The sequence below is a fragment of the Phaenicophaeus curvirostris genome, chromosome 1 (assembly GCF_032191515.1).
Source record: "Phaenicophaeus curvirostris isolate KB17595 chromosome 1, BPBGC_Pcur_1.0, whole genome shotgun sequence".
NCBI lineage: Eukaryota > Metazoa > Chordata > Aves > Cuculiformes > Cuculidae > Phaenicophaeus > Phaenicophaeus curvirostris.
The window spans coordinates 841,456-856,323 of NC_091392.1; the positions used below are offsets into that span (position 1 = coordinate 841,456).

General features: G+C 49.4%; 1 protein-coding gene across 2 annotated transcripts; it reads left to right on the top strand.

Moving 5' to 3' along the window:
• The first annotated feature begins 301 nt into the window (after window positions 1-301).
• LOC138725312 (guanylyl cyclase-activating protein 1-like) lies at window positions 302-12,050 on the top strand. Of its 2 annotated transcripts, XM_069866244.1 has the most exons (5): window positions 302-1,302; window positions 1,399-1,676; window positions 5,602-5,751; window positions 8,598-8,688; window positions 11,848-12,050. In XM_069866244.1, the coding sequence occupies exons 2-5, from the start codon at window positions 1,479-1,481 to the stop codon at window positions 11,973-11,975; spliced, it is 567 nt and encodes a 188-aa protein (XP_069722345.1). In that variant the 5' UTR covers window positions 302-1,302; window positions 1,399-1,478; the 3' UTR covers window positions 11,976-12,050. The 2 variants fall into 2 exon arrangements, with proteins under 2 accessions (XP_069722345.1, XP_069722250.1); XM_069866149.1 differs by having other exon boundaries at window positions 303-1,676.
• The last annotated feature ends 2,818 nt before the right edge of the window (window positions 12,051-14,868 follow it).

The following is a 14,868-nucleotide window of genomic DNA, read 5'->3' on the forward strand; positions in this document are numbered from 1 at the left end:
CTCCTTCGTCCTTTCCAGGCGGCTCCTTCATCCCCCTCCAGGCGGCTCCTTCGTCCCCCTTCCAGGCAGCTCCTTCATCCCCCTCCAGGCGGCTCCTTCATCCCACCAGGCGGCTCCTTCGTCCCCCTTCCAGGTGGCTCCTTCGTCCCCCTCCAGGCGGCTCCTTCATCCCACCAGGCGGCTCCTTCGTCCCCCTTCCAGGTGGCTCCTTCGTCCCCCTCCAGGCGGCTCCTTCGTCCCCCTCCAGGCGGCTCCTTCATCCCTCCAGGCGGCTCCTTCGTCCCCTTCCAGGCGGCTCCTTCGTCCCGCTGGGTAGGAGCCCTTATCCCACCAGACAGCACCTCAAGCCCCTCCACAAGTGCCCTCACTCACCGATCTCCACTTGGACATTGAACCGTTGACCACAATTCTCTGAGTCCAGCTGTCCAGCCAATTCTTCATCCACCAAGTCGTCCATCTGTCAAATCTGTGCCTCTCCAATCTCCACTTGGACATTGGGCCATTGACCACAACTCTTTGAGTGTGACCATCCAGCCAATTCCTCATTGGCCACGTGGTCTATCCATCAAATCCACATCTCTCCATCTCCTCTTGGACACTGAGCCGTTGACCGCAACTCTTCGAGTGCGACCAACCAGCCAATTCCTCATCCACCAAGTGGTCCATTGGTCAAATCCCTGTCTCTCCAATTTTATGGGTTGATGGTCCTGGGTTCTGTGGTGGTCCTGGCATAAGCCAGGTCAGGGGATTATTTGTCCTCCCCACCTGCTGTTGTTTCTCTGTGTCCCTTTGTCTGTGTGAAGATGAGCTTGTTCCCACGTGGTCTAACATTTGCCCCATCCCTGCAGATGTTCAAGACCCGGTTGGACGAGGCTTTGAGCGACATGACCCAGTGGGAGGTGTCCCTGCCTGTGGAAGAGGGGTTGGATGGGTTTTGAGGTTCCTTCCAACCCAAACCATTTACGATTTAGGATGTGCTACTTCTTTAATGCTTTCTGCTCCTGTACCCCCAGTTATGCAACATTTCTGTCTGAGACAAGAGCCTCTCAAATCCAGTTAGAGGAGCAAATCTTTACTCCACCTCAAATCCACATCTTGTAGCCTTTTGCTCTTATCTTCATGTATAATTATATCAAAGTTAAAAATAGAGTAATGTACCGAGCCACTAGAGCTCCTGCTGCCAGCGTCTGATTAACCTTCTCACCCTTTCTGATTTGGCTCCTGAAATAGGTCTAATTTCCTAGATTATCTGGCACCTCTTTTCTATTCTAAGATGCCTGTTTGTATCATTTCAGCATTCAGGTTTGTAAATCAGCCTCTGAGCAGATTAACATTTATAATTGGCTTGTGGAAAGCTTGATCCCTCATTTAACTGACATTGATGTTGACCGTGGGCAGGAGCAGGTGGGCAGTGCGGCGAGAGCTACGGGAGGAAGAGAGTCATCCCTGTAACATCATCCTTCTGCCCACGCACACGCATGGGGAGCAATAGCAGCTCCACAGTGGATGATCTGCAAGCTGTTGAGATCCACCACTGGTATAAAAAGTTCATGACGGAGTGTCCTTCTGGGCAGCTGACGGAGCATGAATTTAAACAGTTCTTTGGGCTTCGAGGGCTGGATCCAGAGGCCAATGAGTACATCGAGCAGATGTTCCGCACGTTTGATATGAACAAGGTGAGTCCTCCAGCAAGGCAGGTGGCCAAGAAGGCCAAAGGCATCTTGGCTTGGATCAGACCCGGCGTGGTCAGCAGGGCCAGGGAGGTTCTTCTCCCTCTGGCCTCGGCCCTGGGGAGACCGCTTCTCGAATCCTGGGGTCAGTTCTGGGCCCCTCCCCACCAGAAGGATGTTGAGGCTCTGGAGCGAGTGCAGAGAAGAGCAACGAAGCTGGGGAAGGGGCTGGAGAACAAGTCTGAGGGCCCTGGGTGTGTTTAGGCTGGAGAAGAGGAGGCTGAGGGGAGACCTCATTGCTCTCTCCAACTGCCTGAGAGGAGGTTGCGGAGAGGAGGGTGCTGGCCTGTGACAGGTGATAGGACAAGGAAGAATGGCCTCAAATTCCTGGACAGCGAACATATGGACAATGCTGATTGCTCCAGTAGCTGGCTCTGGGTGCCTGGTCTTCTCCGCTACTTCTCTTCTTCCAAGAAACAGGTGATAGGACGAGAGGAAATGGACTCAAGTTGCACCAGGGGAGGTTCAGACTAGACATCAGGAAAAAAATTTTCACAGAAAGGATCATCAGGCCCTGGCAGAGGCTGCACAGGGAGGTAGTGGAGTTCTTATCCCTGGAGGAATATAGAAGACAGGTAGACAAGGTGCTCAGGGACTTGAAGAGACCTTGGTCCTCTCTGACAATCGGTGGTGTGGAAAGCTGCCGAGGGACACTCCTGTAAAGTAGCTGAATGCAAGGAGCAAATTAATGTGCATAGATAATGGCTTAGATAACGTAAATAACGTCTTATCTACCTTGTGCAAGTTCGTCTTTGAATTTTGAGACTGCCTTCTCGTGTATCAATCGACTTGGCCTCAATTAGAAATAGGTGACTAGATTAGAAAGGTGAATAGATGTGTCTCAAGAGAGAAGTGACTTTTATGATGGGAGGAGGGACATTGGCCTTGATTAGAAAATACTGATGCAAGGAGATTTCATTCTTATTATTCAAATATTATAGAAACAGAGAATAGTCTGGGTTGGAAGGGACCTTGAAGATCATCCAGTTCCAACCCCTCTACCATGGGCAGGGACACCTCCCAGTAGATCAGGGGCTCCAAGCCCCATCCAACCTGGCCTTGAACTCCTCCAGGGATGGAGCAGCCACAACTTCTCGGGGCAGAAAAATACACCTGTATTAGATAGTAGAGACTGCAGCATCCAAACATGATAGAAATCATGAGATTCAGAAAAGAAATAATTTCTAGGTGTTTGGCAGCTGAATTTTGTTTCAGTGACACAGAAATTTGGGTTTATGGCAGCTCCAGGGGTCTGAAATGGTTGGAGCAGTTGCCTGAGAGTCAAGGAGGAGCCAGTCACAGAGATGTGAAGTAGGTGGGAAATCACAGGGTCAGTTTCGAAGGAAAGTCCAAGGCCTGAGCAAAGAACATTGGTTTTGACGACACGTGAGAAGGCATAGAAAGAGTTAAAGAATTAAGGAACTTAAAGCATTAAGGAATATTACAAAATTCTTAAAAGGAAGAGTGGAGCAACCAGGCTCTGTTAGGGTAGCTGAGGTCTTGTGGTGGATGTAAGGACTGGAAATGACCGCAAATCTCAGAGAAGATCCTTTCTCATCCTCAAGTTCTCTTTGCCCTGGGTGAGGATTGCATTGAGAAGCAGTTTTATAAACTAAACCCACATATTTACAGCTCGTGAACAAGTCTTTCCCTGTCATCTTAAGGGAAATGAGGAGATATGATAAATATACCCATATAGGACTTCGATATTATTGATAGTTGATTGTGATAAATAGGGTATCGTATTAATAAAAGAATAAGAGTAAGTTTGGGAAATTAGCCTTTATGGCAACTACAAGAATCCTGCTCTGTTGTCCCATGGGCAGCCCCTTCCTTGGCTGGTTTGAAATCCAGTCCAGCTGAATCAACAGATTGTTTAAGAAATATCAGAACATCGAATCATAGAATCACCAGGTTGGAAAAGACCCATCGGATCATCAAGTCCAACCATTCCTATCCTATAGGTTTTAGATGTGATGGTGATTGAAAGGTCACCTACTTTTGAGTATGGTCGTAGACTACATGTAGGTATAAGAACAGCTTGACATTTATATTTGAAGTTTGAAGGTGTATAGATGTGTCTCAAGAGAGAAGATAATTGACTTTGATGACCGGAGGAGGACCGTGACCAAGACCAGGGAAGGTTCAGATTGGAAATTAGGAAAATTTTTTTCACCTAAATGGTTCTCAGGCCCTGGCAGAGGCTGCCCAGGAAGGTGGTTGAGTCCCCATCCCTGGAGGGGTTTAAAAGATGGGGAGATGAGGTGTTTAAGAGTATGGTTTAGTGGCAGATAGGTATGGTTGGACTCGATGACCTCAGAGGTCTCCAACCTGGTGGTTCTATGACCTGTTGAAGCATCATTCTGAGGAAAAACCGAAATGAGACAGGGGAGATGAATTATCAAGGTGGACTTCCAAGTTAATGAAGAATAAAGAACTAGGAGCATGTGGAAAAACACCAAGAACTTTTCAAATTAGGTACCTATTGTACAATGCTCTATAAATATCTGATGATTTTGTGGGGGCCTTTGCCACTCACTGAGGTGATGGCCCTACTCTGAGTTGTAAATAAAGCAAGCTTAGAGTTACAAAATCCTTTGAGAATCATTTCTTGGGGTGTTTAAGGACTTAAAACGTTGTTCAAGGCTGTTAGGCTTTCCAAAGTTCTCCTGTGAGCCTCATGTTATGCAGTAAACAATGTTTTAAGAAGACAAATTTGAGTTTGTATTGAGATAAGAAGGTATCTTCTAACTAAAGTGACAGTGATCTCAAGGGGAATGAAGTAAGAGTGTGGAGATGGACCCACATTCGTTAATCTTAGCCTGTTAAGAGGCAGCCACTTAAGAAACAAAGCTCCTTTTGTAAACAAGGGCAAGGAACAAGAGCGCCCGGAGGAACAGCCACCCTGCAGGAACACAGACATTGACCATGGATGGAAACATCAGCCCTCTTGACCTTCAGAACCTGAGAACTCAGCTGAGGACAGAGAAGATGAATTTTCAGTAGAGTTCTTTTATAAATTGCAATCGTGCCCTCCTTTCTGCCTTTCGAGCTGGTCAGATTTGTTTTCTGTGACTTCGCTCTACAAAGTTATGAAAACTCGGGTAAGGAGAGTACAGCAATGATGCTGAATTAATATTTTAGTGCTCTGCTAGTCCACCTACATTTGCTTTTTACATATATTGATTTGCATCTGTTCCAGAAAGGTGCCTGACTTTGTTTATATCCCTCAATAAATGAAAGTTTCACTATTTTTTGCTCCATAATTTGATGAAGCGGTTATTCATAATCTTTGATAGAGTTGGGGTTGGTCAGCCTAGAGAAGAGAAGGCTCTGGGGAGACCTTATAGCAGCTTCCAGTACGGAAAGGGGCTCCAGGAAAGCTGGGGAGGGGCTCTTGATCAAGGAGTACCAGGATAGGACAAGGGAGAGCAGTTTGAAGCTGAAAGAGGGGATATTGAGATGAGATCTTGGGAAGAAATATTTTGCTGTGAGGATGGGGAGACCCTGGCTTAGGTTCCCCAGAGAATTAGTGGCTGCCCCATCCCTGGAGGTGTTCAAGGCCAGCTTGGATGGGGCTTGGAGCAGCCTGATCCAGTGGGAGGTGTCCCTGCCCATGGCAGGGGGGTTGGAATTAGATATCTTTAAGGTCCCTTCCGACTCAAACCGTTCTACGATTCCAAGTATTTAGGAGATCGTGAAGGTACCAGAGAAATTGTGTGTGTGTGTGACTTTTTTCTAAGTCCAAGTCTCCATGCTCTTGTTTTTCTTTCTCATGTAGCTGTGAATCTAAAGAGCAATAAAAGCAGCTCCAAAACCATAACTCCCTCCATTTGTTCCTGTCACAATTTAGTTCTCCTTTTTCCCCCAGGATGGTTATATTGACTTCATGGAATATGTGGCTGCCCTCAGCCTCGTTCTCCGCGGGAAGATGGAGCAGAAATTACGATGGTATTTCAAGCTCTATGATGTAGATGGCAACGGCTGCATTGATCGACATGAATTGCTCAACATCATTAAGGTGAGTCTGTAGAGACCTCTGTGTTCTTTCTTCTTTCCTTAAAGATGAATTCCACCACACAAGTAAGAATTTCACTCTTTTCCATCTGGATGATCATGGATGAGACCTGTTTTAACAGCACTTTTGCTTTTAGCAGCACGATCACAGCATTCTGCTTGAGAAACTGTCACCTCTGGCCTGGCCAAGCGCACACTCTCCTGGGTGGAAAACTGGTTGGCTGGAGGGCCCAGAGAGTGGTGGGAGATGGAGTTAACTCCAGCTGGAGGCCAGTGACAAGTAGTGTCCCCAGGGCTCAGTGCTGGGTCCAGCCCTGTTCAGTGTCTTTATCAATGACCTGGATGAGGGCATCGAGTGCACCCTTAGCAAGTTTGGGGATGACACTAAGCTGGGTGGAAGTGTGGATCTGCTGGAGGGTCGGGAGGCTCCAAAGGGATCTGAACAGGCTGGATCCATGGGCTGAGACCAGCGGCATGAGGTTTAACAAGGCCAAATGCCGGGTCCTGCACTTGGGGCACAACAACCCTGTGCAGTGCTACAGACTAGGAGAAGTCTGTCTAGAAAGCTGCCTGGAGGAGAGGGACCTGGGTGTGTTGGTTGACAGCGACTGAACATGAGCCAGCAGTGGCCCAGGTGGCCAAGAAGGCCAATGGCATCTTGGCTTGGATCAGACACGGCGTGGTCAGCAGGGCCAGGGAGGTTCTTCTCCCTCTGGCCTCGGCCCTGGGGAGACCGCTCCTCGAATCCTGGGGTCAGTTCTGGGCACCTCCCCACAAGAAGGATGTTGAGGCTCTGGGGCGAGTCCAGAGAAGAGCAACAAAGCTGGTGAAGGGGCTGGAGAACAAGCCTGAGGGCCCTGGGGGTGTTTAGGCTGGAGAAGAGGAGGCTGAGGGGAGACCTCATTGCTCTCTATAACTACCTGAAAGGAGGTTGTTGAGAGGAGGGTGCTGGCCTCTTCTCCCAAGTGACGGGGGACAGGATGAGAGGGAATGGCCTCAAGCTCCGCCAGGGGAGGTTTAGGCTGGACATTAGGAAAAAATTCGTCACAGAAGGGGTCATTGGGCACTGGAACAGGCTGCCCAGGGAGGGGGTTGAGTCCCCTTCCCTGGAGGTGTTTAAGGCACGGGTGGACGAGGTGCTGAGGGACATGGTTTAGTGTTTGATAGGAATGGTTGGACTCGATGATCCGGTGGGTCTCTTCCAACCTGGTTATTCTATGATTCTATGATTCTATGACCCACCATCCCATAGTCCAGTAAGCAGACTTGATAAGTTCTTCTCTACCATCACGGCGCGTGTTACATCACAGCTAACTCCGTACAACACTTTTATCTGCCTAGGACCTAAATAGCACATTCCAAGATTTCAGGCTCCATGACTGGATTAATGGATTGAGAGCAGTCCTGAAGAGAGAAGGATTTGGAAGGGTTGGTGGCTGAGAAGCTCATCAGGAGCTGGCAATGGGCACTCTCAGCTCAGAAAGCCAAAATAATCCTGGGCCTGCGGCCAAAGCAGTGCGACCAGCTGATTGAGAGAGGGAATTCTGCCCCTCTGTTCTGCTCTGCTGAGACCCCACCCGGAGTCCTGAGTCCAGTTCTGGAGTCCTCAGCACAGGAAGGGCATGGAGCTGTTGGAGCAAGTCCAGAGGAGGCCACAAAAATGATCTGAGGGCTGGAGCACATCTAATATGAGGACAAGCTGAGAGAGTTGGCGTTGTTCAGCCTGGAGAAGACTTCAGGAAGATCTTCTAGCAACCTTCCAGTCCTTAAAGGGGGTCTTCGGGAATGCTGGGGAGGGGCTCTTGATGAGGGAGAACAGGCAGAGGGCGAGGGGGAATAGTTTAAAGCTGAAAGAGGGGAGATTGATATGACATCTTAGGAAGAAATATTTTACTGTGAAGGTGATAAGGCACTGGTCCCGGTCGCCCGGAGAAGTTCCCTGGGAAACCAGGGCCTCACCACTCTCATCATGAAGAAATTCCACCTTATGTCCAGTCTAAATCTGCCCCTCTCCAGTTTATCCCCACTGCCCCTCGTCCTATCGCCACAAGCCTTTGGGAACAGTCCCTCCCCAGCTTTCTTGGAGACCCTTCAAGTACTGGAAGGTTGTTTTAAGGTCTCCTCGGAGCCTTCTCTTCTCCAGGCTGAACAACCCCAACTCTCTCAGCCTGGCCTCTTATGGGAGTTGCTCCAGCCCTCACATCATCCTTGTAGCCTCCTCTGGACCCGTTCCAACAGCTCCATCTCCTTCTTATGTTGAAGACTCCAGAACTGGACACAGAACTCCAGCTGAGGTCTCACAAGAGAGGAATAGAGGGGCAGAATCACCTCATATACAGCCTCCTACCAATAACTTGCAACAGAAATAACGAGACATCATAGTGAAGCAGCAGATACTCATTGCTCAGCACAAAACTCTTGAGAAAATGGTCCTATGGGTGACAATTGGTGGCACCCTATTTACCGCTCTTTGATTTTTATGAGTGTAGTTCAGTGTGGGTTTTTGCAGCCATAGGGGGTTGCTGAGGTGGTGCTTAGTTTTAGTAAAACAGCATTTGAAAAGGAACGAAGAGTCTTGTCAAATATCAGAAGGTAAGAGCTAGAAAAGGAATAGTCCTAGAGTGAGTATGAAGGCTCTCGAATCACATATTTCATGGACATCCATTAAAAAAAAAAAAAAAGGAACAATTAAGCATGGAACTGTGTATGGTTATGGATAAGCTGACTTGTACTACACTTGTACTACATTTGTTTGGTGAAGGTACAAGGCAAGACTGACTTGTTGCACCTCTACACTGTCAGGCTGCAGGAGCCACGAAGCAGCTTCCTATTCTTGCTCTTTTCTTTTAGGCTATTCGAGCTATTAACGGTGGCGACCATGAAACTAGCGCAGAAGAGTTCACCAACCGAGTCTTCAACAAAATTGATGTGAATGGAGATGGTAAGATGGTCTTTGTCATCCAACTCAGATGGTCTCTGTGCGACAGAGAGACATCTGTGTCTTCCTCTCTTAGAATCATAGAATAGTTTGGGTTGGAAGGGAACTTAAAACCCATCCAGTTCCACCCCCTGCCATGGGTAGGGACACCTCCCACTAGATCAGGCTGCCCAAGGCTCCATCCAAGCTGGCCTTCAACACCTCCAGGGATGGGGCAGCCACAACTTCCCTGGACAACCTCTTCCACTCTCTTACCACTCTCATCAGGAAGAAATTCTTCCTTATGACTAGTCTAAATTTGCCCCTCTCCAGTTTAAATGCGTTTCCCCTCATCGTATCACCACAAGCCTTCGCAAAAAGTCTCTCCCCAGCTTTCTTGTAGGCCCCCTACAGGTACTGGAAGGTCGCTATTAGGTCTGCTCCTTTCTATGCCTTTTCATTTTGTATTTACTTTTTACATGAGCCATCAGGGGCCCAGGTGGCCAAGAAGGCCAATGGCATCTTGGCTTGGATCAGACACGGCGTGGTCAGCAGGGCCAGGGAGGTTCTTCTCCCTCTGGCCTCGGCCCTGGGGAGACCGCTCCTCGAATCCTGGGGTCAGTTCTGGGCCCCTCACCACTAGAAGGATGTTGAGGCTCTGGGGTGAGTCCAGAGAAGAGCAACGGAGCTGGGGAAGGGGCTGGAGAAGAAGCCTGAGGGCCCTGGGGGTGTTTAGGCTGGAGAAGAGGAGGCTGAGGGGAGACCTCATTGTTCTCTTCAACTCCCCAGGATTTGAGGAGCGGTCTCACCAGTGCTGAGTCCAGAGGGAGAAGAACATCCTTGGACCTGCTGGCCACGCCGTTTCTGATCCAAGCCAAGATGCCCTTGGCCTTCTTGGCCACCTGGGCCACTGCTGGCTCGTGTTCAACCAACCCCCCCAGGTCCTTCTCCTCCAGGCAGTTTCCAGCCAGACTTCTCCTAGGCTGGAGCTGCCCAGGGTTGTTGTGCCCCAAGGGCAGGACCCGCCCTTTGGCCTCGTTAACCCTCATCCCGCTGGTCTCAGCCCATGGATCCAGCCTGTTCAGATCCCTTTGGAGCCTCCCGACCCTCCAGCAGATCCATCTTCCACCCAGCTTAGTGTCATCTCCAAACTCGCTCAGGGTGCGTTCGATGCCTTCATCCAGGTCATTGATAAAGACACTGACCAGAGCTGGACCCAGCACTGAGCCCTGGAGACACCACTTGGAACTGTTGGGGTTGTCCTGTGCAGGGACAGGAGTTGGACTCAGTGATCCTCGTGGGTCCCTTCCAACTCAGGACATTCTATCATTCTAAGTGCTGTGTCAGTCAAACGCTGGTCAACACCAACAGCAGTTGCTGTATGTCCATGAGAGATAAACCTTCCCTTGCTACTCCGTGTGCTCGTTACCTTAGAATCGTAGAATCATAGAATCACCAGGTTGGAAGAGACCCACCGGATCATCGAGTCCAACCATTCCTATCTTTTCCTATTCTTGCATGCTCTTTTGTTATTCCAGAAGAACTCTGCTGAGCTGCTTCCTTGCACCAGGGCGTTGTGGCCTGGGACAGTAAAAACTATTTCTATCTGTCACAGCTTCCATCAGCTGCTTTTTCTAACCATGAAAAGCAGCAAGTATGGGGCAGGTGAGGAGCATGACGAGTTAGACCAGAAGGAAGTGGCTAATCCAGCCTTATTTACAGGGCAGATTTAGATTAGACATTAGGAAGAAATATTTTCTTGTGAGGGTGTTGAGACATTAGGACAGAGAAGTTGTGGCTGCCCCATCCCTGGAGATGTTCAAGGCCATGTTGGATGGGGCTTGGAGCAACCTGATCCAGTGGGAGGTGTCCCTGCCCACTGCAAGGGGGTGGAACTGGATGATCTTTAAGGTCCCTTCCAACACAAACCAAGCTGTGATTCTATGATTCTCAGCTATGATCCCACTCTGAGATGGCCTCTGAGATCATCCAGTCCAACCATCAGCCCGATACCACCGTGCCTTCTAAACCATGTCCCAAAGTGCCATATCTACACATTTTTTTTTAACACCTCCAGGGAAGGAAACTCCACCGCTTCCCTGGGCAGCTTGTTGTGATGTTTGACCACTATTTTGGTAAAGTAATTCGGTAAAGAAAGACTCTCCGAGGCCTCCTGGTGGTTTCGAACAGTGCTTGTAGAGTCAGCGTATCTCTGAAGTTGGCACCAAGCTGAGTGGTGTAGTTGCCACAGTGGAAGGACAGGATGTCATCCAGAGGGACCTGGACAGGCTGGAGAAGTGGGGCTGGGAGAACCTCATGAGGTTCAACAAGGTCAAGGGTAAAGTCCTACACCTGGATCAGAGCAATCCCTGATTTCAGTACACGGTGGAGGATGATGTGATTGAGAGCAGCCCTGAGGAGAAGGACTTGGGGTGCTGGAGGAGAAGCTCAATATGAGCCATCAACATGTGCTTACAGCCTAGAAGGGCAACCGTGTCCTGGGCTGCATCCAAAGCAGCGTGGCCAGCAGGGCGAGGGAGGTGATGCTGCCCCTCTATTCCTCTCTTGTGAGACCTCATCTGGAATCCAGTGTCCAGTTCTGGAATCCTCAATATAAGAAGGAGATGGAGCTGTTGGAATGGGTCCAGAGGAGGCTACAAGGATGATGTGAAGGCTGGAGAACCTCCCACGTGAGGACAGGCTGAGAGAGTTGGGGTTGTTCAGCCTGGAGAAGAGAAGGCTCCAAGGAGACCTTAGAACAACCTTCCAGTACCTGAAAGGGACCTACAAGCAAGCTGGGGAGGGACTGTTCATAAAGGCTTGTGGTGATAGGACGAGGGACAATGAGGATAAACTGAAGCAGTTTTAGGAACAGATTTAGGCTTGAGATAAGGAAGAATTTCTTCATTATGAGAGTGATGAGACTCTGGAACAGGTTTCCCAGGGAAGTTGTGGCTGCCCCATCCCTGGAGGTGTTGAAGGCCACGTTGGATGGGGCCTTGGGCAGCTTGATCCAGTGGGAGGTGTCCCTGCCCATGACAGGGGGGTTGAAACTAGATGACCTTTAAGGTCCCTTCCAACCCAAACCGTTCTATGATTCTAAAGTTAGATTGCTCTGCTCCTTTTTCTCTTTAAATTGTGGATTGCAATGAGTCTGATGCCTTCTGTCCGCGTCTGCCACAGGTGAACTTTCTCTGGAAGAATTTGTGGAAGGAGCGAGGAAAGATGAGGAGTTCATGGAGGTTCTGATGAAAAGTTTGGACCTGTCGCACATCGTGGCCATGATCAACAACCGTCGGCACAGTGTCTAAACCGAGGTGGGAGAAAACGCTCTGCCAAGAGACAGAAGGGTGTGCACGGGCCAGAAGGAAGAGACGGTGTTTTTTTTAAAGCAAACAAAACGTCTGTAAACACGGATTTGGAATTAGGACCAGAAAGACGCTGCCGTGTTTGTGTGTCTGAGCGCATGTTCCTGTATAAACACTGAGGCTCAGCCACAACCATGCAGAGCGGGTTCAGAAAAACTGGATCCGGGTGGTGGTATTTGACTTGATTTCATATTTAAAGGCTAAATTTCCGGGCACAAATTTCCCCTTCGCTCTGTGTCCCAGACTGCCACCTTGCAGCAGGCTTAAAAAAGTCACGCAAAGTTTGTGAAGAGCACCAGCAGAGCTGGATGACGGAGCGTGGAGGACTTCTAGTGTGTACAAAAGAAGACCTTCAAACGGTTATCAGCGTGGAGAACTATCAAAAGAACGTGACCTCCATGGTTCTTATGGTATTTGATCATAAACACCAGCATATTTGCCCATACTGGATGTGTTTAGATTTGGTCAGCTCTACAGGAGCAGCTTTGTCTGGAAGATCTCAAGAGCTGAAAGAAAAATCAGTCGTTAAGGCTGAGAGTGATCAAGCTGTTCCCAGCTGCTCTGTCAGTAATTCTGCTGTTTGCAGCTTTTAAAATACAATCCGAGCGTGTCCTGAGTTGGAAGAGACCCACAAGGATCATTGAGTCCAGCTCCTGTCCCTGCATGGGACAACCCCACCCTTAACATCGTGAGACTGAGGGCGTTGGCCAAATGCTTCTGGAATATTGTCAGCTCAAAGAACTCTTTAGCAAACAAGTCAACACTTTAGGAGCCGCTTTTTTATCCGGAGAAAATATGCTCCTCAGTTTCCTGAAGCAGATGGACTTCCTGAGAGCTCAAATCTTTTTTACACTTATCCTGCTCCTCCCCTTTCTTCCAACTGAATAAATGAAGTGTGTGGAGATGATCCTAACGTTGTTGCTTCACCCCTCCTTTATTGATCTTTCTTTTTATTCTTGGGGAGAAAACCTAAGAGGCAAAAGAAACATCTCAGCAAGGTGACTTGTAAAGTTTGCTGTTCATGTGAACCCTGGCGTGAAGTTGGTATTCGAGATCATAGAATCATAGAATCACCAGGTTGGAAGAGACCCACCGGATCATCGAGTCCAACCGTTCCTATCAAACACTAAACCATGTCTCTCAGTGGTACGTGATGGGAGGAGGGATGCAGCATGGATAGAAACCAAGCAAAACATCTCGTTCAGTAACGTTGGGTAAGGTCATTGTGGGAAAATAAGGGAAGATTGGTGAGGATGATTGTAAACACGCTCAAGTGACTCAAGCCGGGGTGGAGAAAAACCCATCTAGCGCACTGATTGTTGTTTAGCCTTGTGTGTTGAACGAGTAGAACATCCACATTTAGATAACACGGGGCCGTGATAGACTCGGACGCGCCCCAGCCAACCTCCTTGAGATTCCTGCTCTGCGCTGTGCGAAAGGTCAAAGCACAGCGGGAAACTCTGGGTGAATCCTTGAGATAGAGGCAAACCCAGGAGGTCTGGTGATTCTTTAGCATGAACCGAGCTCCACGGTGCCTGCCTCCTCGCTCTGTGCCTCTGCCTGGGTGATGCTTCAGGGATCCCCCGGTTGGCAAGGTAATGAAAATAAATTTACTCTTTGCATTCTGTCTGTGGTTCGTGGTTGTTCCTGCGCCAGACGCTCGCAAGAAGCTCATTTGAAGCTGTAGAGAGAACCAAGAAGGTAAGAAGAACGCAGGAGAAGTTCAGCAGAGCGCCTGTGATGCAGCTGGGAAGGGTTTTCATGTGCAGGAGGAAGAACACTTCAAGGTGGACTTAATCTTGCTTATATTTAAGCTACAATGATGTTCTTATCTACAGTGAACAAAGTGTCCAGGCTTTCATCTAGGTCAAGGGAGATTCAGCCTGTGTCCATGGAGCTTGGAAGAGTGAGAGATTGTTTTTAGAGTAGAATCATAGAATGGTTTGTGTTGGAAGGGACCATAAAGATCATCCAGTTCCACCCCGCTGCCACGGGCAGGGACACCTCCCACTGGATCAGGGGCTCCAAGCCCCATCCAACCTGGCCTTGAACACCTCCAGGGATGGGGCAGCCACAGCTTCCCTGGGCAACATGTTCCAGGGCCTCCCAACCCTCACAGGAAAACGTTTCTTCCTAAGATCACATCTCAATGTCTCAATGTCTCTCTCAGCTGAAAACTATTCCCCTTCACCCTATTCCTGCTCTCCCTTATAAAGAGTTGCTCCCGAGCTTTCTTGTAGCCCCCTTGAAGAAAAGACCTCCAAGCTCATCCAGTCCGACCATCAGCCCAACCCCACCGTGCTGACTAAACCAGGTCCCAAATTGCCATGGTCACACATTTTTTGAACCCCTCCAGGGATGGAGACTCCACAACTACCCTGGGCAGCCTCTGCCAGGGCTTCACCACGCTGGGGTGACACACGCCAGGGGAGGGTCAGGCTGGACATCAAGAAGAAATCTTTCCCGGAAAGGGTGATTGGTCCCTGTCCGAGGCTGCCCAGGGAGGGGGTTGAGTCCCCTTCCCTGGAGGGGTTTAAGGGCCGGGTGGACGAGGTGCTGAGGGATGTTGTTTAGTGGTGAACACGTGCGGATGGACTTGATGATCTCAAAGGTCTTTTCCAACCCAGTGATTCCATGGATGGCTTGGCCCCTGCTCACTGCTGGCACCTGGTGGCCAAAATGCGGTACTGCACCTCGGGGGGGCTTGTGCCCCTCACGCCTCGGTGCTGCCACCATGTGGTCATATGGTGGAACTGCAGCCCAAGGGGAATCATAGAATCACCAGGTTGGAAAAGACCCACGGGATCATCGAGTCCAACCATCCCCATCAATCACT